This window comes from Lemur catta, chromosome 19, assembly GCF_020740605.2.
Source record: "Lemur catta isolate mLemCat1 chromosome 19, mLemCat1.pri, whole genome shotgun sequence".
In the NCBI taxonomy this organism is placed as follows: Eukaryota; Metazoa; Chordata; class Mammalia; order Primates; family Lemuridae; genus Lemur; species Lemur catta.
This window is the reverse complement of record NC_059146.1, coordinates 26,117,565-26,143,416: the sequence shown is the minus strand read 5'-3', so window position 1 is coordinate 26,143,416 and position 25,852 is coordinate 26,117,565. Positions and strand designations below refer to the sequence as shown.

Genomic DNA, 25,852 nt, shown 5'->3' with positions numbered 1-25,852 from the left:
AATGGCATCTTGGTTAATGGCATTGATTAAAATCAATAAGACTTTCAGAAACCTTTGTGCTCCCTTAGCCAAAGGTACTCCTGCCAGCCATTACGGCTATACGGTCCACTCCCTTGGGGGCATACCAGTTGCTGACTATGAACTGCTTATTGGGAGGCCTTTGGAGTTGAGGGTTTCACCTCTAACACTATTCCAGGCCATGCTATGGGTGGACATGACACAGGGGTACTAGGAACCTATGTGCTACACCCAGTCCTATCATGAGCAGGGTAAGGACGTCCCACAACGCCATCTTCCTAAACAGCCTCTACATGATCTTCAATCAGCAGAATTGGGGTATTGGAAGATATGTCAGAGAAAAACTGCTGTCTTCAACCTCATTGAAAGGGATCTTATTAGGAATGATTAACAAGAAATACAGCAGTGGCCGGGCGTGGTGGCTCACGCCTGTAATCCTAGCACTTTGGGAGGCCGAGGCTGGAGGATCCCTTGAGCTTAAGAGTTCGAGACCAGCTGAGCAAGAGCGAGATCCTGTCTCTATTTAAACAAAAAAAAAACCCAAAAAACAAAAAAAAGACTTCTCTCTAATTCTTGTTTTGCTTTTCATCTGCTTGCTTATAATTATCACTCACATTTTATGCAGGTTGTTGTCCATCCATAATGGCCCTTTTTTCCTCTTCTTTCATCTTCAAGACAATTTTTAAGTCAGAACACGTTCATTCCAACATCATACTTAGAATATCCCAAACAGTACTCACTGTCCTCAGTTTTAGCGACTGATAGATATGCCACCACCAGACCCCCTTGGTAAAAACCATTTAGCAATTCCATTCTCATCAAATGAGACCACAGGCGATCATAGCTGATGGCATTTCCACTTGTACTTACATGGACAAGTGACCTTACACAAATCAACTGATGACTTTGTTAGTGTCCTTTCTTCCAGAAAAAGAACTAATGTGGAGAATTGATTGATCAGACCCTAAATAATTTTAAATTTGAATTCATATACACACACTCATAGACACATTACAATCTGTGCACACACCAAACAAATATGCAAATCCTGATACCACACCTCAGTGCATGTGTCTTTATTTCTGGATGATATAAAAAAAAAAAAACTTAAAAAACACCCAAAACCAAACACTGATGGCTCACCAAAGCAATGTGACCCCTCTTCCCACCCCGATAAATAGAGACTTCTGTCTGTCTGCCCTCCCACCCCCCATAACCCCCTCTGCTATAGACATACTCTGGGTATATATTATGCTACGCGGCAATAGACATCTCCCGAAAATAGAATTCCAGCCCTGCCACCTGATTCTATCTACCCTAGACACTTCAGACCACCCGCCACTGCAGCACACTGGTGTCCTTGCCCCCTGTGGTCAGGGCCATGCTGTCATCCCACAAGAAGGCCACATTTGTCACATGGCTGCTGTGTCCACCATATTTGTGGCTGAGGGCCTGTTACAGGGAAAGAAGTAAAGAAAGGTCAGAGACGGCAATGCCACCCATGGTCTTGTCCCAACCCCCTTCTTCTCTGCTTAATAAGCCTCTCCTTTAAGAACAAGCGGGCATCTTAACTGGTGTCTTCAACAAATTAATGGTGGCTAGACATGGTGGCTCATGCCTGTAATCCTAGCACTTTGGGAGGCTGAGGCAGGAGGATCACTTGAGGTAAGGAGTTTGAGACCAGCTTAAGCAATATAGTGAGACCCCCTCTCTACAGAAAAAAAGAGAAAAATTAGCCAGGCGAGGTGGTGCATGCCTGTAGTCTCAGCTACTTGGGAGGCTGAGGCAGGAGGATTGCTTGAGCCCAGGAGTTTGAGGATGCAGTGAGTTATGATGATGCCACTGCACTCTAGCCTGGGCTGGAGTTTATTTATTTAAAAATTAGAAGAGTTCACATTAAAATCCTGGTTTCTTTTTTTTTGTCACCCAGGCTGGAGTGCGGTGGCTCACTCATAGCTCACAGCAGCCTTGAACTCCTGGGCTCAAGGGATCCTCCCACCTCAGCCTCAGAAGCAGCTCACTACAGGCATGCGCCATCACTCTTAGCTAATTTTTTTTATTTTCTGTAGAGACAGGTTCTCACTATGTTGCCCAGGCTGGTCTCAAACTCCTGGCCTACAGTGATCCAAGCAATCCTCCCACCTTGCCCTCCCAAAGTGCTGGGATTAAAAGTGTTGGCCATGGCACCCAGCCAAAAATCCCGATTATTTTTGGATTGTCTTGGTTGGTGAGAAAAAAAAAAAACCTCATGATTTCTGGCCTGTGTTAAAAACTTGCAAGATCTGACTGTATCTCTTGTACCCAAGCACACAGTAGGTGCTCGATAAATATCTGCTGAGTTAACAAAGACAAAAGAACCAAAGATCTCAGAATTGCAGATGCTCTGAACTTCTGAAAGTCACATCTTCAGCACTACAGACTCTGAAATTCAGGTTCTTGCAGGTTTAAAGGGCCCTCGGGATCAATCTTGTCCCTACCCCTGCTCGTTGCCCCCTGCCCCACCATGCCCCTTAGGGACTCACTCGAGGCTGACTGCAGGGGTAGCTAAACAGGTGGACTTTGCCAAAGTCATCAGCGGAAGCCAGCAACTTCCCATCGTGGGAGCGGGCCACAGCGTTGATATCAGTGCCATCCGTCCCCTCGGACCAGATCCCTGTGCGCAAGATGGGGACAGTGGTAAGATGTCAGCTGGGGCCAGGGACCCCCTATAGCAGCAGGCCCCCACCCCAGCCTCCCTGCCTTCTTCCCACCTAGCCTATAGCTTTCCAAGGACAGGAGTCAGAATGATCTTTTGAAAATGTGAATCTGATCTGTCCCTGCACTGCTCAAAACCCTTCCATGGCTCCCCAGTGTCCTCAGGAGAAAGACTATGACCTTCAAGGCTCAGTGGGCCCCACCCACTGTTTCAGCCTCACCCTTCACAGTGCTCCCCTTAAACCCAGCAGTGATGTAGCCATCCTGTCTTCTTGCATTTCTCCAAATGCCACGTGCTATGTCACCTCTCGGCTTTTGCACATGCTATTGCCTTTCCCTGGAGACTGCTCTTCTTCACTGCCCTGGAAAGTCCTTCCTCGTCCTCCGAGTTCTAGCTCAGATGTCTTTTCCTCCAAGAACCCCTCCCAGATTCCCTCCCAGAGGAAGGGTGCCCTCCGCCCCCTCGGCTTCCCTGTCCCAGCCCTCCCCACTTTGGGTCGTGGGCTGGGGCTGGGGCTGTTGTGGTCATTGCCCTGCCTGGGTTGGGGGGACACAAAAGTGCTCAGGGAGTATGTGTTGACTGCATTCGTGCCTGCATCAGCTGTGTGGGGCATCAGCTGTGAGGATCATCTCTCTGGGCCAGTTGCCACCATCCATCTAGTTTCATTTCATTACAGCTCTAAGCAGTCATCTCACTCTACCCTTTCCTCTTCCACAAAATACAGCCCACACGCAGTAGAGGAGTGAGTTCCCTGCCCTGGAGAACCAATCAGAGATTGTAAAAACTACCAGTCAGGGATATCTCTTGGAACTCCTGCCCTCAGTGGGACTTCCTCCTTCTAGAACTTACCAAACACCCCAAAGCCCAAGACACAAGTAGCTGTGGCCCATTCCATGTTCCTCATGGCATCTGCACTGGTGATCTGCTTACAGGTGGCTGGGTCCCCTGGGGCAGAAAATCGGGAGAGGTATTCAGAGCTGGAGGAACTCCTGGCTAAACCCATCCATTTCACAGACAGGGGGCACTGCGGTCCGAGACACAAGAGGCTAAGGTCCCAGGGCTGCTTCCGCCTCTCCGTACTGGCTGAGAAGGCTGGATCCTGGGTCCTGACACCCACAGCCGGAGCTATGTCCCCATCCAACCAGAAAGAGGAGAAATTGGTTAAAAGCAGGTTACCCTGGGGAATTCTGAATCAGCCCTTGAATACCAAGAGCCAGGGGACAGAGGGACTGGAAGCCCCTGCCTCCCTTCCAGATCTCAGGGGAGTCCATGCAAACCACACATGCAAGTGAGACTGAGGGAGGAATGCCTTTGGGTCTTGGAGAACTCACAGTACAGAATCTCATAGTCCCCGGAGTTGGTGACAAAGCAGCTGTTGTCCTGGGCCCAATCCAGGTGGGTGATAAAACTGGAATGGCCCTGGGGAGGGAAGGGGAGGAGTTAGAGCTGCAGAGGGCAGAACCAAGGAGAGGGCAGGATTAAATCAGGAAGGTGGAAAGCAAAATACAGAGGTGGGGTGAGAACACAATGGGTCTGAAAGGAGGATACACAGGCCTTTGGAGTGTGGGGGCCGGGCCAGACTACCATGGGCGGGGCCAGACTATGATGGGCGGGGCTAGACAGAAACCACTTAGGACACAGGGGGGATTTAGGACATGTGGTTAGAGTTAGACACAGAGGGACCAGCTGTGAATGCAAGGGGCGGGGCTACACGGAGGGGTGTGCTCAGAATGTGAGGGGCGGGGCTACACAGAGGGAGCATCTTGGAACGTGAGGGGCGGGGCTACACGAGGGGCGGGACTAGAACACAGGAGGTGGTAAATGTGTGGGCGGGGCCAAGACTCCCGGATGTGATCAGAGCAGTCAGTTGAGTATTGAAGCTGTGCTCCCTTGAGGTACAAAAGTGGTTAATTCTGCATTCCCTGTGCGGGTGGTGGCGCGGGCTGGGGGCCACTGCCCACTCACCGAGCACTTGCCCAGGCGGCTGACCTTGCGGCCGCCCTGGTCCACCGTGTACACGTACACCAAGTTGTCGTGGGAGCCCACGGCCAGGTACGCCCCGTCTGGGGGAGGGGGAGGGGGCTATGAGGAGGCACCCAGGCTCCGCCCCCTCCTCACCCAGATTCAGCCCCCTCAGCAGTCCCAAACCCCACCCTGCTGTAGTCCCTCCCAGGCCTTGCTGCACCGGCTCCATCCCCTTCTCCTGCTAGTAGCCTTGGTCCCCAGGCCCTGCCTCTCCCTGTCCCAGGCCTGCCCCTTACCTGGGGAGAAGCTGACCACGGAGATCTGCTCATTGCCATCTGTGTGGATAGCCACCAGGTCGTGGGTCTCCGTGTCCAGCAGCAGCCATCTTTGAGGAGAAGGCACGGTGGGGGGAGGAGGGGTAAGCTGAGCTGACAGAGAGGGCCACCAAGCTGTGGGGCCCGAGGAAGGGATCAGAGGGACCCCAGGAGAGATTTGGGAGGGGCTGACTCCAAAGGAATATGGAGCAATCAGGGCCTGGTAAACAGTGGGCTTCTGGGTGGTAGGGAAGTGGGGAGAGAGGGGCCAGTTCTCCAGGGAGCGGAGACGCCCTCCCCAAACGCCCTCCTCAATTTACCTGCCAGTCACTGTGCCCACAGCCAGGACAGAGCCACTGGGGTGGAAGCCAGCAGAGCGGGCAGGGTCCTGAGAAGGGAGAGAGAGGCAAAGCTAAGAGCTGGGATCCCATGTCCCTCTGGCCGTTCTCCTGCCTCAGAGCCAACTCTCAGCCTGGCAGGAGGGCTCTCCCCTCCCTCTGCTGCCCTCCAGGAACCTCCCACCCCTGACTCCCAGGAAACCATTTTAACATGTTAGCCTGAACAGAAAACATTCCTCCTGTCACTGCTGTCTCTGGAGCCTTTTTTACTCCTGCTCTAAATTTCTACAGGTTTATTTATCCAAGATGACTTCCTTAGCTAATTTCCCAGATGTAGGAATGTTGGGACAAAGGGTATCCATAATTTTAAAACTTTTTTTCTTTTTTTTTTTGAGACAGAGTCTCGCTCTGTAGCCTGGGCTAGAATGCCGTGGCGTCAGCCTAGCTCACAGCAACCTCAAACTCCTGGGCTCAAGCAATCCTCCTGCCTCAGCCTCCCGAGTAGCTGGGACTACAGGCATGTGCCACCATGCCCGGCTAATTTTTTCTATATATTTTTAGTTGTCCAGATAATTTCTTTCTATTTTCAGTAGAGATGGGGTCTCGTTCTTGCTCAGGCTGGTCTCAAACTCCTGAGCTCAAATGATCTGCCCGCCTTGGCCTCCCAGGGAGCTAGGATTACAGGCGTGAGCCACTGTGCCAGGCCTAAAACTTTTGATACATAATGCCATTTGCTTTCCACAAAAGTATATCAACTTATCACTAGTTTTGTCTGAGGGCCTGTTTCCCCACATCTTTATCAGCACTGGGTATTATTATTTTTTAGTTTGGTGGGCATTTGTTTGGTTTGCAGGCATTACAGCACCATGGAGTCAGATCTGGGTTCAAACTGAGGCTCCGATACTTTCTAGTTATGTGAGTAACATCAAATAACCTTCCCTGTCCAAGCCTTGATTGCCTCATCTGGCAAATCGAGATCTTCAAGATACTTCCCAAGATCATTATAAGCAAGATGTAAACTCTTTAGTAAGCTAGTACGATAGTAAGCTATGTAAACTCTTTTTTTTTTTTTTTTTTTTTTTTTTTTGAGACAGAGTCTCACTTTGTTGCCCGGGCTAGAGTGAGTGCCGTGGCATCAGCCTAGCTCACAGCAACCTCAGACTCCTGGGCTTAAGCGATCCTACTGCCTCAGCCTCCCGAGTAGCTGGGACTACAGGCATGAGCCACCATGCCCGGCTAATTTTTTTGTATATATATATTTTTAGTTGGCCAGATAATTTCTTTCTATTTTTGGTAGAGACGGGGTCTCACTCTTGCTCAGGCTGGTCTCGAACTCCTGACCTCGAGCGATCCACCCGCCTCGGCCTCCCAGAGCTAGGATTACAGGCGTGAGCCACCGCGCCCGGCCTATGTAAACTCTTTGGTAAGCTAGTACGATGGTCCACAGAAAGCACTCAGTAAAAGTTAGATGTGACAACAACTACACTGTGACACAGAGCACGGGATTTCACCTTTCTGAGCCTGTTTCCAAGTGGGGATCCGACATCCCCACTACCTTGTAGAGTTTGCAGGAGGAGTCAAAAAAATAGTGCAAGCAAAGAGCTGAGCCAATTTCTCCTGGCACGGTCCACAGACCACCTGAATCAGAATAACCTGAGGGAGCTTGTTAAAAACTGCATATTTCTGGTCCCAAACTCAGACCTCCTGAATCAGATTCTCTGTGGATAGAGCTCTTGTTTCTAGCAACTTCCCAGGAGATCTGATGCCCTTGGCAACCTAGAGAACTGCTGTGCTGAGCACAGGGCCTGTCATATAGCAGGTGCTCAATCAAGACAGCCAGGATGAGGATTATAATACATGTCCCCAACAATTTCCAGGACACACTATGTGGATTCACAGAAGTTCAAAGGCCATAAAGTAGTCCAGGGTCAAAGGTAACCCTGAAGGGATTCCTGGAGCAAAGCCTCAAATGATGGTGTGGAGGATACAATGAGTTGACCACCTTTCTTCTCACGTGTTTCCCACACTGTATAGGCAGGGTTGCATAAAAATTACATCTACCGGAATCCTTTGCAGGATGCCGCTGTGATTTAGATCCTAAGATCAGATGCACTTTTGTGGCTCTGGAGGGCAGAAGGTGGAGGCTGGCTCCTGCCACTCCTACGGACCAGCTGGGTTGTAAAAGCAACAGGATCTGCTATGCTGGCACACCACGTGCAGTCACTAGCCTCGTGTGTGTTGAAAGGCAATGGCGCAGAATGTCTGTTTTGACCAGTGTACAGCTAGCCAGCATCGAGTAGCTCTGAAGCAAGACAGTCTAACAGAACCTTCTGTGATGATAGAGATATTCTACATCTGCGCTTTCTAGAATGGTAGCCGCTCGCTGCATGTAGCAATGGAGCCCTTGGAATGTGCCCAATACAAAGAACTGAGTATTTCATTCTATTTACATTTTAATTCAGTTTGAATAGCCATGTGTGGCCAGTAGTTTTCACATGGGACAGGGTAGCTCTAGACGCAACAGTTGCAGCGGCTGCAGCTTCCTGGTTCCTGGACGGCAGTTCTCACAGCATGTTCTGGAACTCAGTGGTCCCTGACTCCCCACCTCCTGCCTGCGGCAGAGGCTCCCTGGTGGGTCAGTTCTGTGGTGGTGTTTTGTCAAGACAACCCACTCCTTCAGCCCGACCAAGAGAGCTTATAGGAACCCAATCCCTGTATTAAATCCTCGTATGCTTAAAAAGACCTTGTGTGGTTTTCCGTCTATGCGCCAGGCCCCAGCATGGAGAGAAGTCGTTCTGCTAGAACGGTGTGGCCACCCCCCTTCCCCTTACCTCGATGCTCCGGCTCCACAGGGGCTGGTGGGACTCTGAGCTCCACAGATGCACCAGCTTATCCTGCCCACACGTCACAAATTGTGCCCGGCTGGGGTGTGTGGCCAGGCCCCACAGCTCTTCCACATGGCCCTGGAGGAAAGGGAGGATGGCAGGGTAGAGACTTGCAACTCTAGCCTTCCCCATCCAACCCTGATGCCAGAAAGAGGTGCTGGACTAGCCCAAGCAATGCACCCTATCCCCGTGCGACCCAGGGAAGACCTTTCCCCAACGCATCCGAAGGGGGCTGTGATCTGCAAGCCCTGCCCCAGTGTGTGGCTCGAGGCAAATCCTGTGCCTTCCCCCAGGGCCTCTGCTTTCTTCTTGGCACAATGGAAGCAGGAGGGCAGGTGGCTCAGAGCTTTAGCTCAGGAGTAAGGCAGGCTGCATGCACCCTGGGCACACCTCCAGGTCTCCAGCTCCAGGGACCCAGGAAGGCCTCCTGGACTCAGCCTGGAGTCAGACAGAGCTCAGAAGTCTGTGGGGTCTCGTGGGCTCTTTCTTACTATGGGCAGCCAGTTACTAGACAGGTGACTTCTCCCTGGAGCCCCAGTTTAATCTTCTGTAAAATGAGAACAATCAATGTGTGTGCCTCATAGCATTCTTGTGCTCATTCAAATTATGGATGGGAATATTAAACATAAGGCTAATTCAGAGAAGGTGCTCACAAAAATAGAAGTGGCTAATTATTATTATTATTTATGATGTAAAATATTAATATACTATTAACAGTATTCACAAAAAATCAATAATTAACAATAATCATAATGGGCCAGGCGTGGTGGTTCACGCCTATAGTCCCAGCACTCTGGGAGGCCGAGGCAGGAGAAATCACTTGAGGTCAGGAGTTCGAGACCAGTCTAAGCAAGAGTGAGACCCCGTCTCTAATAAAAATAGGAAAAATTAGCCAGGCATGGTGGCGCATGCCTGTAGTCCCAGCTACTAGGGAGGCTGAGGCAGGAGGATTGCTTGAGTCCAGGAGTTTGAGGTTGCTGTGAGCTAGGCTGATGCCACGGCACTCTAGCCTGGGTAACAGAGCGAAACTCTGTCTCAATAAAAAAAAAAAAAAAATCATATAATGACATTATAATATGATTATATCACAATATCGACATCATTATGATTAATATTAACATAATTATAATAGTATAACCATATATTAAAATAAATCAATATAACAGATATTATATGAGTTATTAGAGCTATTAATTATGTCAGCATACTATGTTAATATAATTTATAATTATTAATGTTATGCCATTATTATAATATTATTACTAGAGGTCTCTAAGGTCCCTTTTGGCCTCAAGACAATTAGAAAATCCCTCTAGCTTTTGTTTTCTTTCATCTTCTTACGGAAACCAGAACCAGAGGGGCATCTTAATGCAGCAGCACAGATTGCAGCTAGACTATCAGAGGGAAAATGTGGGGAATGGGGGAAGGAAGGGGAACTACCGAATAAGGAGTAATTTTGGACAAGACTTTGTGAGCACCTACTCTGAACCAGGTACCATATAAATGCTGTGTCTGAATTGACTCACAGAATCCTCTAAAAACCCATGTGATCGGTTCTGTTACTTTCCCTGTTTCACAGAGACACAGAGAGGTTGCTCACTTGTCCTATGTCACACAGCTAGTGATTCAAACCCAGGCAGCCATGCCCCCAAATTCATATTGCTAACTACTATACTATAGTGCCTCCTGGTAGGTGGGTTTTTTAACGGGGTGGGAGGTAGGGGCATGGCACAGCAGGAAGGGAGGAGTGGGCATGTGAGTTGTAAGAAGAAATGCAGGCAGACTCCAGGAGGGCCTTCCCAGAGCCTTAGAGCTGGAGACCTGGGAGGCATGGTGTGGCCAGGGTACATGCAGCCCTGGCATGAAGGATGCTACCCCAATCAGAGGGGCAAGAGGCGGCATAGCTGGAGCAGGGGCCTGGGGACCCTCTGCTGTGCTCGCATGGGGAGGTCTGGAGAGGCCCTGGGTCAGGGCCAGGCCAGGGAAGGGATGGAGCAGGGAGGTGAAGAGAAATAGCTGGAGAGAGGGCGGGTACAGAAGAGAGCTGCTCACCTGGACAAGCAGCGAAAAGCCCGTGTGGACGGAGCCCTGCAGGATGCAGTTGCGGGTAGTCCCCACGTACAGTGTGTCCCCCTGGCCCTCTGCCACGGTGCGCACAGGGCCAAAGTCCTCGGGGACCTGGGTGGGCAGATGAGAGAGGACAGATGAGCGTAGGACACATGTAGGGGTGGGGCTTGACATGCTGGGGGGAGAAGGGTGTGGTGTTGGGAGCCCTGGTGGGGTGCGGGGCCTCTCCGCCCTCATGAGCCCACTCTCCCCCTCACCTCCACCTCCTGCAGCTTGCTGTAGTCAGGACCCCAGAGGACCACCCGCCGATCGCGGCCCCCTCCGGACACCAGCGTCCCGTCCCGCAGGGCGCAGAGCCCAAACACACCGCCATCGTGGGCACCCAGCACTGCCTGTGTGATGCGATTCCCACCTGTAGGGTGGCCAGGGAAAGGGGTCAGCGTGGGGAAGCTGCCCCTGTACTGACCCCTGAAAGCACCTTGTCCATTCATCCACCCACCTCTCCACCCTTCCATCTGCCCTTCTGCCCACCCACCCACTCACCCACCATCCACCTTCTCAAATACCTTACCATCCACGCATTAAACCATCTGAACTAACATCTGTCCATCCACCCTTTGACCCATCCATCCAACCATCCATCCATTCATCCACTCACCTATCTACTGGTCTGTCCACGCATCTACCTACCCACTCATCCACTCATTCATCCATCCCTCCACCACTCTGTCTATCCATCCACCCACCCATCCATCCAACCATCCATTCATCCACTCACCTATCCACTGGTCTGTCCACGCATCTACCTACCCACTCATTCATTCATTGATCCACCCCTCCACCATTCTGTCTATCCATCCACCCACCCATTCATCCAACCATCCATTCATCCACCCACCTATCTACTGGTCTGTCCATGCATCTACCTACCCACTCATCCATTCATTCATCCATCCATCCACCACTCTGTCTATCCATCCACCCACCCATCCATCCACCCATCCATTCATCCACTCACCTATCCACTGGTCTGTCCACGCATCTACCTACCCACTCATCCATTCGTTCATCCATCCATCCATCCACCACTCTGTCTATCCATCTACCCACCCATCTATTCACCCACCCTTCTACTGATCCATCCATCTATCCACCTTTCCATCCTTCCATCCATCGATCCCCTTCTCATCCATTCATTTGCCCTCTCTTTCATCTAACTACCCATTCGCCAGGCAATCCATCCTTCCATCCAAACATTCACCCATTTTCTATTTTCCCACCCAACTACCCATTCACCATTCACCCATCTGTCCAACCATCTGTCAGTCTACCTATCCATTCATTCATTCATTAACCCATTTAATCAGCAATTCTTTAACCAATATTTACTCTGGGCCCAGCCTCATACTGGGGACACAGTGGTGACCAAGATAACTTCGGGTCATACCCTTCCAGGACTCACAGCCCAGTGGCAGAAACAGACTCATCAGAAGTCAGTGATGACTCAAGGTGGTTTAGGCCCAGAATGGGGAAACCCAGGAGACTGTGAGATCCCATAGAAGGCACCCAGGCTGGTGGGTCAGGGAGGGCTTCCTGGAGGAGGGGACAGCTGATCAAGGATCTGAAGGTGGCATAGGAGTCGGCCCTTAGGGACCAAGTGCCCTGAGTCCACCTAGCTTGGCCTTGTGCTGGGTCACTCCCTTCTCTGAGCCCAATGTTTTTCATCTGTGAAATGGGAATAATATTCAGTATAGCCTTGAATAAGGAGTATAACGTATGTAAAAGCAACAGTATCCAGGCCAAAAAAGTCATTCATTTGTTCACAGCTGGGATAATCCAGTTATTCTTTTATTCACACATTCACCAAAAGGCCGAGACAAAGTTTTCACTCTTTTATCCTTGGCTGGGATTAATATATATATATACATATATATATATATTTTTAGAAACAAGTCTCACTCTGTCGCTCAGGCTGGAATGAAGTGGTGCAATCACAGCTCACTGCAACCTCCAACTCTTGAGCTCAAGCTATCTTCCTGCCTTAGCCTCCTGAGTAGCTGTATTTTGTTTTTTATAGAGACAGGGTCTTGCTATGTTGCCCAGACTGGTCTTGAACTCCTGGCCTCAAGTGATCCTCTTATCTCAGCCTCCCAAAGTGCTGGGATTACAAGCATGATCCACTGTGCCCAGCCAAAATCCATTAATTTATTAATAAAGTCATCCACTGGTTTGAACAACCATTTTTTCAACTATTCATCCATCATTGGCTAGGACAGTCAACTCATTTACTCATTCAATCATCAGTCTACTTCCTGGAACAATCTATTCTTCGTGACATTAATCCATTGGTTAAAACAACCATTCATTTGTTCACTCATTCATTCATTGCTCTATAGATCCACTGACTGGGACAAGACCTATTCATTCATTAACATAATTATCCGTTAATAGTGATAACCACTCATTTAATTGTTCATTCATCTAATCACCCACCCAATAAGGAGGATGACACATTTGTTTACTCTTTCTTCCATCCATTGACTAAGATGACACCATTCATTCATTCCTTTACTCATTCATTCATTCATTGAGCCACAGGCTGGGACAATCCACGTGTCCAGCCATTCATCCACCCATCCTTCCTTCCTTCCATCTAACCATCCATCCATCAGCCCACAACTGAGTTAACCCATTCATTTGTTGTCCAGACTTGAGCCCTAACATGGGATATGCCAAGGACAAGGCTTGGGGGAATAAAGGTTTCATGGAGATGGGGACATTTGGGCTGAGCCCTGATGGGGGTGTGGGAACTGGACAGGTGAGGATTTAATCCAGTTTATCATCCATTGCACACGAGCAGCACTAGAGGAAGGGAGGCACAGCCAGGGGTGTTTGGGGAGACTGGGCTGGGGCTAAACAGTTGGGGTGACACTGACCTTTGCCCCAGATGTAGAGGTTCCCCCCAGAGTCCCCAGTGACCACGTCGCCACCCTCCAGAAAGGTCACACAGAGCACATACTTCGGTTTCTCATGTTTCTAAGGTGGGGAAGGAGAGGAAGGTGTCAGAGCATTGCTAAAGCAGGGTGGTCTCCCAGATGTCACCTGTCACCCAGGACCATGGTCCAGAGGATCCCCTCTATGCTTTTGCATGTGAGGCCCCGTATGGAGCAACCCCATCTCCAACCTGCCTCCAACCTGGGGTGCTCAGGTGGCCCAGAATTTCTGACCCCAACTGTCTCCCTTCCCCACCCCTGAGCCCAACTCCTGCCCTCCCCATCTTCAGACTGTCTCTCCGGGTCCCTTCCCCTGCCTCAGCCTCCTTCTCAGTATCTGCGTCTCATCTCCACCTGTGCCCGCTGTTCTTGGGGCCTGCCTTTTGGAGGCGAAAGCCCCAACTGTCACCAAAGGCAGAGAGCCCTGTCAGAGGTGCCCCTGTGTCTTCCCTCCCAGCCCTCTGCTCCCTGCTCAGTCTGTCTTAGCTCGTGTCTCTCTCAGCCAGTCACCTCTGAGCTCTCTGTGATCACCCATATTATTGACAACCACAGCACCCATTTCTTGAGCACTTACTATCTGCTAGGAGCTGCTGTACTCTTTATCCCTTTGACTCCTCCCGACTTCAAAGGAGCATCACCCACATGGTATGGAGAAGGAGACTGAGGCCCCGGCAGGCAACCTCTCAGCATCCCTGTAATCCCAAACCTTTGCCACCCTCTCATGTGTGTGTTGCTGCTTCCCTGAGTGTTCCTGACTACCTCTCTCAGGGCCAGCCTGTCCCCGAACCCCTGGCACTTACCTCAAAGAGGCCCTGCCGCTTGCTCAAGCTGCTTCCCTCCAGGGTCCAGAAGTAGATGTGGGATTTCCCACAGGTGATGAGCACTGCGGGGTCTGTGGGGTGGAAGGTGGCCACCAGCACGGCCTCATTGGAGCACTTTGAGGGGTGGAGGAGATTCTGAATGAGGACCTCAAAGCCACCAGGGCTGCCACGCCCACCCCACATAAGACTGCCCTATACAGCTGTGTGGGTTGTGCACTGCACAATCTACTTGCCTGTACCTTTCCTATACTAAACTACAGGAGGCAGGACTAGTCCATGAAAAAGTATTATAGTCTTCTGCATCACCAACATAATGGCAGACCCTTTGAGAGCCCTTATTCTGCACTAAGCACTGTGCTAAGTAAGCACTTATACAGTCTCACAACACCCTGGGGAGGTAAGACCTATTAGTGCTCCCTCATTACAGATAAAGACGTGAGGATCAGAGACGGCAATCCCCTTGCCTGAGCCACACAGCTAGGTAAGAGTCATGTCTGGAATCCAACTGACCTAGGTCTGACTGCAGAGCCTGCCTCTCAACCATTTCTCCTTCCCCAGGCAGTGGACCCCAGTGGATCAGGATCCTAGGTTTCCTGCCCCCAGCCCAGGACAGGTGTGTGACCTTGGGCGAGTATCTTTCCCCACTACTACACCTCATCTGTGAAGTAGGCCACTGCCCAGAGAGGCAAATTAAGGTTCATCTTGGACACGACAGGACTGTGTAGTCAGCAGCCACCTCATACCAACCCCTTCTGCTGGGCCTGGTCCACCCTTCCCATATCCTAACATCCTCACCAAGGCCCTGCAAGGAAGATGCCACCATCATCTCCATTTTACAGATGGGTCAACTGAGGCTTGGAGAGGGCAAGCCACTTGATCAAAGTCCCATAGCCAGCAAGTGGCAAAGCCAGGAATTACACATGGGTCTATTCGATTCTAGACTCCTAACCACTGAGATCCGGAAAATCCCACAGGGGTACCCCAGAGGGAGGGGATGAGAACGATGACCCCACCTTGACATCTACCACCTTGGCCTCCTTGGCCCAGTCCCACACAGAGAGCACATGATCGTTGGACTCGTCCACTGCACACAGCAGGTTGCCCCCATTCTACAGAGGAGAGAGGCAAAGTGAGTCAGATCCCCCTCCCCCTCCCCAAAACCAAGGGGCGTTCGCCAACAGGCCTGTTTTAAGACCTTCAAAGGCCCTGGCCCCTGTCATACAAAACACATTAAAATACACCCCCCATCTAGGGGCTGCAAAGAAAGACACCTTAAAGGGTTTTGATAACTTGCCTTTTGAAAAGACTCATCCCTACGAAACTCATCTGATTTACCCTCTGCTGCGATTTCCCTGCTGCAAGCACACAAATTCTTGCTGACATCATCTCATTTGCATTTTTATATGGAATGACTTTTATGTACACGTAATTCAACAATTAATAAAGTTGCTATAATGTTGGGTTTTAGTTAAACACAGGTTACTTTTGACTTGGCAGGGTTTTTTTTTCTTCCCCGCTCTTTGGTAACAATATAGCTTTCCCTCCCCTCTCCAAGCTCTCAAATGTCTCTTTAGGTCTCAGAAAACCTGTGAGGCTCTAATCCAGCGCTTCTTAAACTGCCTGTGAAGAGGATTGATTGTCTTTTACTTCCAGATCCATTGCAAACCAATGATTTTGTAAAATACAATAAAAATGTAAAATATGATTAAAAAAAAAAAAAAAGCCCACCACACCCTCCTCACGCACTTGCGTGTTGTGGGAATGTCAAACTGCTCTACAAATTCTTCAAGTCTTACTCTCGATTTCTGCCCGGACGTGCCAACACCTGTCTGGGACCGCACAAGCAGCAGCTGGGCCCTAGACACTGGGCTTAAAATCCCTACGGGATAAGGATCCTTCCAGAGTGGGGGGCGGGGGGCGAAAATTAGCGCAACAAGCATTAACTGATCTGCAAGGGAACGCTTGGAGTTGGGGACAAATCAGGACGCATGGTGCCCCTCACTATCGCAAGCAGCAGGTCTCCGAGGGCATAAAGATTGGGGCGCAGCCTGGTCCAATTCTGCAGGAGGCGTGGCCCGCCTCTGTGACGTCACCATAAGGGCGTGGCCTCCAGCCCGAAGGGGCGGGTGAAGACGTGAGCGCACTTGCCCTGCTTTTGGAGGGGAGGTGGCCGTCGAGGGTGCGTGAAGGACTTACAGATTTGGAGAAGCCCACACAGCACACGGCTCTGTCGAACACCCCCAGGCCCAGCACGTGTAACGTGGAGAGGGAAACTGAGTCCCAGATGCGCACGTGGGGTGGCAGCGGCTGCAGGAAAGAGAAGGCTTGTTACCTGGTGGACCCAGCCGCCCGCTCCCCCCAACTCCGGTCCTGCCCTCTTTTCGGCATGTCCCCTCCTCCCATTACCTTCCCCTCCTTAGTGGTGCCGGCCACCTGTCCTGTAGCGATGGTGACCATATCTGGGTGGACAGCCAGGCTGAGGAGAGAGGAGACAGACGGCCAGGGCTCAGCGGTAGGGAAGGGGCTCTAGGCGGCTCACTGACACAATGCCAGGTTATTCGTTCCACAAACTGGTTGATTTGAGTTATTTAGTCAATAAACATTTATTTAGTCCTTCAATAGTGCTAAGTGGACCCCCTCTGGGCATGCTGGCTCAGAAGCTGGACTTAGGCCTGGGGTCTCTAACTCAAAGGCCATCAGGACTCAGGCCTGTACCTGGAACAGTGGCCCAGGGAACACACCAATTTTTAAGGGACCGCCCCCCGCTCAACTCCCCGACTCTCTGGAGTGCCAGTGCAGAGTTTTCAAAGGAAGGAAAAGATCCAGGCATTGAGTGAATTCACCAACATTGGAAATACTGATAACCAATCCACATCTTCCCACTGAATTCAGCCTGGGGACAGCTGGTGGCTTTGGAGATGAAGCAAAGGCTTGGCCCCACCCCACACTTCACACACCACGGTGGCAGCGACCATGTGGAACTAGGCCTAGCAGGGGCAGGGGCTGACGTTGACCAACAACTCCCTCCTGTCCGCTCCCTCTCATGCCTCACCATTTGATGTCATCGTTGTGTCCTAGGTAGTGTCGTTGCCTCTGCTCTTCCACGCTGTACAGCACAGCCACAGAGGCCACAAAATACACAATCTCCCCGGTGGGCAGCAGGTAAAGGTTGGCGCGACAGTCTCGGCCACGGTAGCCGTAGCTGGAGTCGCCCAGGGGCCGGTTAAGGAGCCTGTTTTGCGTTGCATCGGAATGCGGTTCTCCTGTTTCTACTCTTTCCCCTGCAGTGAGTTGAATGATGGTCCCCCTCCAAACAAATGTCCATGTCCTATCCCCCAGCACCCGTGGATGTGACCTTATATAGAACATGGGTCTTTGCAGATGCAATTATGGACCTCAAGATGAGATCATCTTGGAATGGGCCCTAAATCCAGGCACAGGGTGGGGGTTGGGGGACAGAGGCCACGTGAAGACAGAGATTGGAGTGATACATCTACAAGCCAAGGAGCCCCAAGGATTGCTGGCAGCCACCAAAAATTAGGAGCCAGGCAGGGAACAAACTCTCCCCCAGAGCCTCTGGAGGGAGCGTGGCCCTGAAGCCTCCCTGATTGTGGACTTCTGGCCTCTGGAACTCTCAGAGAAAAATTTTCTGTTGTTTTAAGCTGCCAAGTTTGCGGTAATTGTTACAGCAGCCACAGGAAACTACAACACCCCCTATTTCCCCCAGGGAGGCCAGAGGGATCCTGTTCAAACCCGTTAACATTGAAGTCAGCTCATATCCTTCCCCTGGCTGCCACCTCACTCAGATCAAAGGCAAAGTCCTCCAAAAAGCCCAGGGCTGGCTGATCTGGGCCCCCAGCGCTCCCCTCATAGCTGCTCAGCTCCCGACATATTCACCTCCTCCCTGTTGTCACCTCAGGGCCTTTGCACTTGCTGTTCCCGCCACCTGAATACTCTTCCCCTTCACCTCTCCATGGTCTCTCGCCTCCTTCAGGTCTCTGCCCAACTATCAGCTTCTTGGAGAGGCCTTCCCTGCCCATTCTATTTAAAACTGCAAACCCAGCCCTCCCTGCCCACACCCCTTCCCTACAGTATTTCTCCAACGCACTCATTGGCATCCCATATGTTACCTACTGAACGTATTGTCTGTCTCTGTGACTAGAGTGACCACTCCAGGAGGGCAGGGATCTTTGTCTGTTTTGTTCACTGCTATACCCCTTGTGCCCAGATCAGGGCCTGGCATACAACAGACATTATGAGTTCAATATCTGTTGAAGGAATGGCTGTCCCTTCCCTGTTCAGAACTTTCGAGGCTCTCCGGTGCTCCCAGGAGAAAGTCCAAACCCCTCTTAACTGGCCTGATTGGCCCCTCCCTGGCCTTAGTGGGGCTCTTGTCCTCCCCTGCTCTCTGATCTTGGAGTTCCTTAAACTGCCAATGTCATTACCACCACCCCAGGCCTTGGCATTAACCTTTCCCTTTGCCTAGTACACTCCCCCAACACCCTTCTCAGCTCTCACCTCCTCAGAGCAGCTCTCAGGCTCATTTCCTCCACTGGACTTAGCCACTCAGTAATTATCTCACTGATGCGTTAATTATATCTACCCATATTCCCCAAGGAGACTGCCAGTTCCACGGTAGCTGAGACTGTTCTTCCCACTTCTGTATCTCCTCCTCCAGGAAGCCCTTCCTGACCCCAGCCTGGCTCAGCTGCCCCCACGTGGGTTCCCCCATCCTGGCGTCCCACAGGTTGTCACTGTCACTGAGTCTGATTCCCTGCTAGACTATAAACCACAGGAGGGCAGGTGAACGCTGTCATGGTCACCGCTGGGTCCCTAGCCCTCTGTCCCAGATGTTCTGAAAATATTTGAATGCATGTCAACATGTATACCCTGACCCCATAGAAACTTCTCGGCCCTGCAGAGATGAACAATCTGAGGCCCACACTAACTTTTGCCGTCACAGCCTCATCTCCCCAGGTGATTATCATGCGCTACCTGGCAGGACAGTCGGGAAAGATACCTCTGAATATTTCCAGCTGCCTCGAGAAGACTCTGGGCTCCCAGAAGGCCAAGCCATTTCACCAACCTCCCTGCCTCCTCCAGAGAGGAGGCCAAGGCCCCTAGAGAAGCAGACAGGGACTGGATTCCTGGGGCATGGACTCCAAGCCCAGTGGGCTTTCTGGAAAAAGTATGAGTCCCAGAGTTAAGCTTCTTGTTTCAGATCTGCTCTGACTCCCTACAACAGGACTCAGTCCCCTCTTGTGGGGTCAGTTTCCTCATCTGGAAAGTGAGGGTAAGAATTCCAAACCTGCAGGCCTCAGAGGCCCTCGGAGGCCGTTGGTTGTAAAAATACATTCTCAGTGCTGCAGAAGAGAGGGATCATATTATTCAACATATTTGTACATGGAAGAACTTAGAATAGTGCCTGTCACAGAGTAAGTGCTCAATAAAGATTAGTTGTCATTTTATCAGTCCCTGTATATGGGGCACATACTATGAGCTCAGCACCTTTACACCTTATTTCACAGTCTTATGAATCTGAGATCATGAGACCCATTTTTTCAGAGAAAACAATCGAGGCACAGGGTCAAGGTGACTTACTGAAGGTCACACCGCCAGAGGCTGAGCTGGGGTTTGAACTCATTTCAGTCAGGCTCCAAATTCAGGGCTGCTAACCATTCTCAACTTCTTCTGTTACTCCAATACCCCAAACAATCTCCGGCCACAAAATACTTGTACCTGCTGTGACCTCTTTCTGGAATGGTCTCCTTCTGGGTCTTTCTACCCTGGCTCCTAATTATGCAGTTCTTAGTGCAAACGTCCCCTCCTTGGAGAAACCTAGTTGCTCCCCTCCCCTGACCTTAGGTTCCAGTATTTCCCGCATTTATTCCTAACTGAAATGATCTTGCTTATTTAATCCCTGGCTCCTGTGTTGTCACCCCTTTAGAAGGTGAGCTCTGTGAACACAGCTCACGTGTAGAGGAGAATCTGCCATGTGGAAGGCACTCAGTAAACATTTGCATTAATGAATAAAAGGTCATTTCAGCTAACCCGATAAGCCATGGGCTTCCTGACCCCTCAGCTAGAGAGGCCTGGGAAGTCCCACTTTCAGTGCAAAGTCCCTTCCCTCCTGCTGAGTCCAGACGGTCTCAGCTCCTCCGGAAGGAGCGAGGGTGCAGCGTGAGATTTGAGCAAAAGGATACACCCAGTCCAGCTTGAGCCGGCAGGAAGGCAGCTCTGAGCGTGTGTCCAAGCTGTAGGTGGGTTCCAGCTCCTCAGGGATCAGCATGGGCACAGGGCGGCCCCTCAGGAACATTTTCACGGAGCCCTCCTCTGCCAGGACACCCCCAGAGGTCAGGCACTGACACCAGCCCCCACCCCTATTCCCGCTCCTCTTCAGGCTTCATTTAAAAAATAAATAACTAAATAAACAGGTGGGGAAACTGAGGCCAGAGAGGCAAAGGCCCACTAGCCAGGTCTCATGACCTCCAGCTCTGGCCTGTCACCCCAGAAAGCCTCCACCAAGCTCTTCTCCCCTCCCCACTCACCTATGCTGAAGATAACTTCTTTGGTTTTGCTGTCAAGAAAGGATGCAGAAAAAAAAAAAGTCTTAGTAGGCAGGTCAGAAAAGGGGAGAAACCACTCCCCACCCCAGCACTCCCCGAGGTCTCCGATGAATCTCCGGGCTGAGTAAGGAGCGGAGCGCTGCCTCTCTGCAGGCCGTGTGCTTTGCTCGGTTGATCTTGCAGAGCCTAAGACACAGGCCCAGAGAGGCAGTGATCGCCAAAGATCACACAGCACGAAGTGGCAGGGACGCGATCCTGGAAGAAGGGAGTCACCAGGGACCCCTCCCTCCTAATCAGCACGGTGCTCCCCAACGCTCCCCACCCGCAGTCGCCCAGCGCCCCAAACTTCAAGCAGCGGGTGGAGCGGTGAAAGTTTTAGGGAAGGGGCGTGTCTCCACATTCTTTTCACCGGCCGAAAGGGGTGAGGCTCCCCGGCCTGGGCCCCAGGGGATGGGGGAGGCCTGGGATCCAGGCCCCGAGAGCGCGGGGAGGAGGGGGTCTGCGAAAGGGTCTCACCCAGCTCCAAAGCTACTCATGGCGGCGGCTGGCGGAGCTCCGGGGCCGGGGGTGGAGCCGGGGCCAGCTCGGCAGCTTCCGGCCCTGGGAGGTGCCCGCGCCGGCGCGCCCTGCCCCGCCCTCCGCGCCGACCCCTGGAGCGGGCGGGTCCCACCGAGTCCCACATCCCGGGCTGTGGAGTCCTGATACCAGGCTCTTTTGGGGGTGGGTGGGGGAGAGTGGTTGAAAACATAGACTCACTCGGGAGCGCGCCTGCCTGAGTTCAAACCCCAGTTCTGCCTGCAGTTCCCTGCAGGGTAGACAAGTTCCCCAACTTCTGCCTCAGTTTTCTTATTTTAAAAGTGGGCATAATAAGGGTACCCACGCTTCCCGGAGTGGTTGCGAGGTTGAAATTGGCTCATTTATGTGAAGTGCCTGGAGTCGTGCCTGACACATGACACTATTACTGGAGTGGAGTTGAAATGTGTGACTTTTTTTTTTTCGTACAGTGTCACTCTGTCGCCCTTGCTAGAGTAAAGTGGCATCATCAGGGCTCGCTGCAACCTCAAATTCCTGGGCTCAAGCGATGATCCTGCCTCAGCCTCTCCAGTAGCTGGGACTACAGGCAGGCGCCACCACGCCGGGCTGATTTTTCTATTTTTTGTAGAAACTGGTGTCTCGCTCTTGTTCAGGCTGGCCTCAAACTCCTGACCTCAAGTGATCCTCCCGCCTCGGCCTCCCAGAGTGCTAGGATTACAGATGTGAGCCACTGTCCCCAGCCTGAAATGTGCGGCTTTGACCAAGGTCTGACCTTAGCTCGGCCTCCAAGCCCTGGCCACTCCCACTGCACCTAGACACCCCCCCCCCGCAGATCTCCGGCATGGCCCGGCCTCTGGGGGGTCTACCGCGCCTAACATTCCGATCACACCACCTCCTCCTTCTAACTCTGTCACTGAGTTACTAACCATGTCAGTTAGAGTAATAATTGATTGCCACCCCTTCCTCTGAACTCTCCTCCTCCAGCTCCGCCACTTGTTCTGACCACGTCCACTTTCACGTGACCCAGTGCCTGAGTTGAGTCTCTTCAAGGCTTCCAAGTTGGCTCCGCCTCTTGAGATTTGACCACTGCCACCAATGGCCCCGCCCCACCTCCAAGCCACACCCGTTACCCCCCTGACTCAGCTCTATCAGCGCTTCAGGAATCTGACACTCTCCCACCTGGTCTCAGCCTCTGTGACTCTTCCGGCTCCAGGTTCTGATTCCGCCCAGATTTAACACTCTAGCCACACCCCTTCCTCGGATTTCCTGCAAAGTCCGAGGCTTCTGCCCTGACTGCATCCCTGCGACTCAGTGGGGACTCTCGTTTACCTTAATAGCAGCGCGCATAGCCTGGCTCCTCCCTGACTTCCTCCTGGGCCCACCCTGTAACCCCGACCATGCGCCTTCTGTGTTCTAGTCCCGCGCCTTAAACCTGGCCCCGCCCCTCAATATCGGCCCCGCCCCTCCAAGCCTGGGATGCCACCTCAATACTGGTCGCTCCAAGCTTCAGGCACTGTCCCCGCATTCCGAGCTAGCTGACCCTACTCTAGGTTACGACCACGTGGCCTGGGGCGTGACTCCAAGTTCCCCATCCATTCCCCTGCCTATCTGGAGTCCTGGCCCCACCCTCTGTGACATGACCCCACCCGGATCCTTACCCTTCCTTTTTGGCGCTGCAATTGCTGCTGGAGGATGTGGTACGGCTGCGGGGGTCCTCGCGGCGCACAGAGGCAAGGCGCTCTGGCGACAAGTAGCGGCGGCCACTGCAAAAAGAGAGCACAGCTGGGGGCAGAGCCTTCCAGGCCAGCAGGAGAAGTGCCGTGGGCGAGCAAGATCCTGCCTGCATCCTTGTTGATGGAGCTCGGGCACATGAGTCCCTCCTCCATACAAACAGCCTCCGTCTCCCACAAGGTCCTGGAAGAGGCCTACCTGCGCCCGGAGGTCGCCTCCTTCTTGGGGGAGGATGGGGACGTGGCATAGCCGCCCACACGCCGCGGGGGTCCCGAGCCATTGAGGGGCGTCCTGGTGGGAAGGCCTTTCAAGAGCTGACACACTGGAGAGATGAGGTTAGAGGGCCGAAGAGAGTGAGTATGAGGTCCGGGCCCTGGGCCCTCCCCATTTCACCCCTCCAATCTAGCAGGGATACCTGAGGCGGTGGTGCCTAAGCGTGGAGGAGCCCGGCCCTTGGGGGTGCCCCGCGCGCGCAGCGCTGCGCCCTGTTCTTCGCACGCCCGCAGACGACGCAGTGCATCTGCCAGCGCCGCCTTTAGGACCGCCAGCTCGTCTTCCTGCAGCTGCAGCCGCTGCTCCAGCGCCGACACGCGGTCGTCCACCTCCATGCCGCTGGTGCCCGACAAATTGTCATCTGGAAGGCGGGGGAGCGCTGGCTGCAGGGGCCACCCGGGGGCTCCAAAGCCTAGAGGCATCCCCCGGCGGTCCCGGGCCTAAGCGGGGCCAGCCACGCCCCCTTCCTTTCAGCTACCGGGGACTGGGACGCTTGGAGATGGGCCACCGAAAATGGCTCCGAAGGGGGAAGGAAATCCCCACCGCTCTCCAGCGCTTCCCCACAGTCCTCTGCCGCAGCGCCCTGGCCGTGTGACCTTGGGGAAGTCCCTTGCTCTCACCTTCTAAAATTCTGTGACTCCAGAAGCCTCTCATTCTGTCTTTAAGACTGTATGACTAAGATGCTAAACGTCTAGGTGAGACATCAACATTTTAGAGATGACACCAACCTACTCCTAAAGACACTAACATTCTAGAATGGACCCCAACATTTCCCGACGAATATTCTATCATGGATACTAACGTTTCTTCGCTGTTCCTAGACTTTCCAAGCCAAAAGGCCATGCCGAGTTCCGCCCCTTCCCCAGCTCTGCTCACCGCGGGGTTCTACCCTAGAGCCGACTGCAAGGACAGAGCTTCTGCGCCTCCTGGCGGCAGAATTGGGAGTTGCAGGCAGCGCATCGCAGACCCAGGAGACCCAAGGACCAGAGATGCGGGCGGGGGTGACACCCAAACTCTTTCCCAGCAGGGGTTCCTTTCTTCTGTTATGCTTCTTTATTTCGCTTCGGCACCCCCACGCCTCATATTTGGCTCTGCCCCTTCTCTCTAGCTCATGGGTGCAGCCAAAATGACTCCCCCATCGCCCCCCCACCCCGCCCATTTTCCCGAAGTGGGAGGGGCCCAGGACCAAGGAGGACCCCTTCCCCTCTTCCCCCCAAAACACTCATACCCAGACTCATTTCTGGCCACAACCAAGGAGGTCCTGGCTCCCAGCCCGGTAGAAGTAAAGGTGGTAGCGTAAACAGGGAGGAGGCGTGGAGGTCGCACCTGCCATCCCGCGTCCATAGGCCGCCCAGCCTGCCTGCTGGGCTCTGCAGTGCAGCCGCGGGGGCCCTCCCTTCCCTCCCTGACCCTCCCCACCACCCCGCGGCCCAATCGCCTGCCGAGCTTTGCCCGCCCTGCCCCCCACCCAGCACCTCCCAAGTCCGGTGCTTGGACCTGCAGAGGAAGGTGGGGGCCTCTGAGGTCAGAAGAGAGAGCTCTCAGGACTTGGAACTCCTAACAGGGGGAATCTCGGGGTCCTGTTGGCATCATGTTTTGCAACCGAGGAAACTGAGGTGCAGAGACAGCCAAAGGTCACACAGCCAGTAAGTGGGTGCAAGGGGACCCAATCACCTCGTTATGCTGAGCCTTCTCCTACGTACCATTAATAACATTAACCAAAAAAAAAAAAAAAGGTAGCTGTTACTGTGAGTTTACATGTGCCAGGCACTGCTCACACAAAACACTTAGCACACTTCCTGGTTCATTGTACGTGCTCAATAAATCCAGAATAGAATTAACTGTTTTTATGGTACCTAATGCTTTCGGCAATTCTAGTAGTTGTAGTATTATAATCCATTTTAGGAGGAAAGGGGGAGGAAGGAGACTGAAGCCCAGAGAGGTGAAGTTACTTGTGCATGGACACACAGCATTTCAGTGGAAGAACCTGTACTCAACCCAGGCTTAGGCATCCAGTCCTCCTGCCTCTTAGAGGGACAGAAGAGGACAAAATGAGAGCATTCTGGGTCCTCTGCTAAGTCCAGTTGTCCCTGGCACCAGGGTGTGTGTCCAGGGGAGTGAGGCTCCATACTGAATGCTGGTCCCTTCTCAGGGTCCCCCTGAGTGGAATGGAGACACTTTTACCTTGATCCTTCTGTCCCCACCCAGAGAGGCCAGCTGCATTCAGAGGCCTTGGCCTGCCCATCCCACCCCAACAACTCAGCCCTCTGCCCCTCTGCCCCCCAAGACCATTCCCCTGCCCTCTGCCCTTTTGCCCAAAGACCAGGCCCCACTTCCCGCTTCTCCTCCTGTCTCCTCCTCTACCCCCAGCTCCCTCCTGTGGGCCTGACACTCATAATGGCCCTTTGGGTGTCACATCCACTTGTCTAGGGAGAAGGGATGGGTCCTAATGGGTGGGAGGGGCAGGGCTTGAGGGCCTGTATCACTATATTTGGGGGATATAGTGAAGGCAAAGTCCTCTGGCTGTCCTACCTGATCCCATAGCCTGCCCTCAGCTCAACACCAAATACCACCCCCACCCTCCTCTAATCTGTCTGTCCCTCTGCTATGGAGACAGGGGAGGGTCCCAGAGGATTCAGAGGAGACAGAGAG

General features: G+C 52.5%; 2 protein-coding genes across 2 annotated transcripts; both read right to left on the bottom strand.

The window, feature by feature from the left end:
• Positions 1-1,079: 1,079 nt before the first annotated feature.
• Positions 1,080-21,245, bottom strand: LOC123623947 (echinoderm microtubule-associated protein-like 2). The gene is made up of 19 exons (XM_045531409.1): positions 21,179-21,245; positions 20,645-20,673; positions 20,300-20,429; positions 17,149-17,298; positions 16,503-16,572; positions 16,293-16,403; positions 15,110-15,205; positions 14,076-14,210; positions 13,219-13,318; positions 10,540-10,694; positions 10,268-10,393; positions 8,162-8,293; positions 5,313-5,380; positions 4,975-5,063; positions 4,679-4,776; positions 4,045-4,132; positions 3,563-3,658; positions 2,541-2,671; positions 1,080-1,470 (listed from the first exon to the last, which is right to left on the bottom strand). Exons 1-19 carry the CDS (start codon positions 21,196-21,198, stop codon positions 1,345-1,347), a joined length of 1,950 nt encoding a protein of 649 aa, XP_045387365.1. The 5' UTR covers positions 21,199-21,245; the 3' UTR covers positions 1,080-1,344.
• Positions 21,246-22,854: 1,609 nt separating this feature from the next.
• On the bottom strand, positions 22,855-23,877 carry LOC123623948 (echinoderm microtubule-associated protein-like 1). The gene is made up of 2 exons (XM_045531410.1): positions 23,126-23,877; positions 22,855-22,959 (listed from the first exon to the last, which is right to left on the bottom strand). Exon 1 carries the CDS (start codon positions 23,620-23,622, stop codon positions 23,317-23,319), a length of 306 nt encoding a protein of 101 aa, XP_045387366.1. The 5' UTR covers positions 23,623-23,877; the 3' UTR covers positions 22,855-22,959; positions 23,126-23,316.
• Between the last annotated feature and the right edge of the window lie 1,975 nt (positions 23,878-25,852).

Excerpts from the sequence above, each read along its gene's own strand:
- LOC123623947 (XM_045531409.1), bottom strand. The coding sequence starts at position 21,198 with ATGAGTAGCTTTGGAGCTGG. Across the intron at positions 10,394-10,539 it reads GCAAGCTGCAGGAGGTGGAG|GTCCCCGAGGACTTTGGCCC; the intron begins GTGAGGGGGAGA and ends CTGCCCACCCAG. Across the intron at positions 2,672-3,562 it reads CTTGGGCTTTGGGGTGTTTG|GGATCTGGTCCGAGGGGACG; the intron begins GTAAGTTCTAGA and ends TCTTGCGCACAG.
- LOC123623948 (XM_045531410.1), bottom strand. The coding sequence starts at position 23,622 with ATGCCTCTAGGCTTTGGAGCCCCCGGGTGGCCCCTGCAGCCAGCGCTC.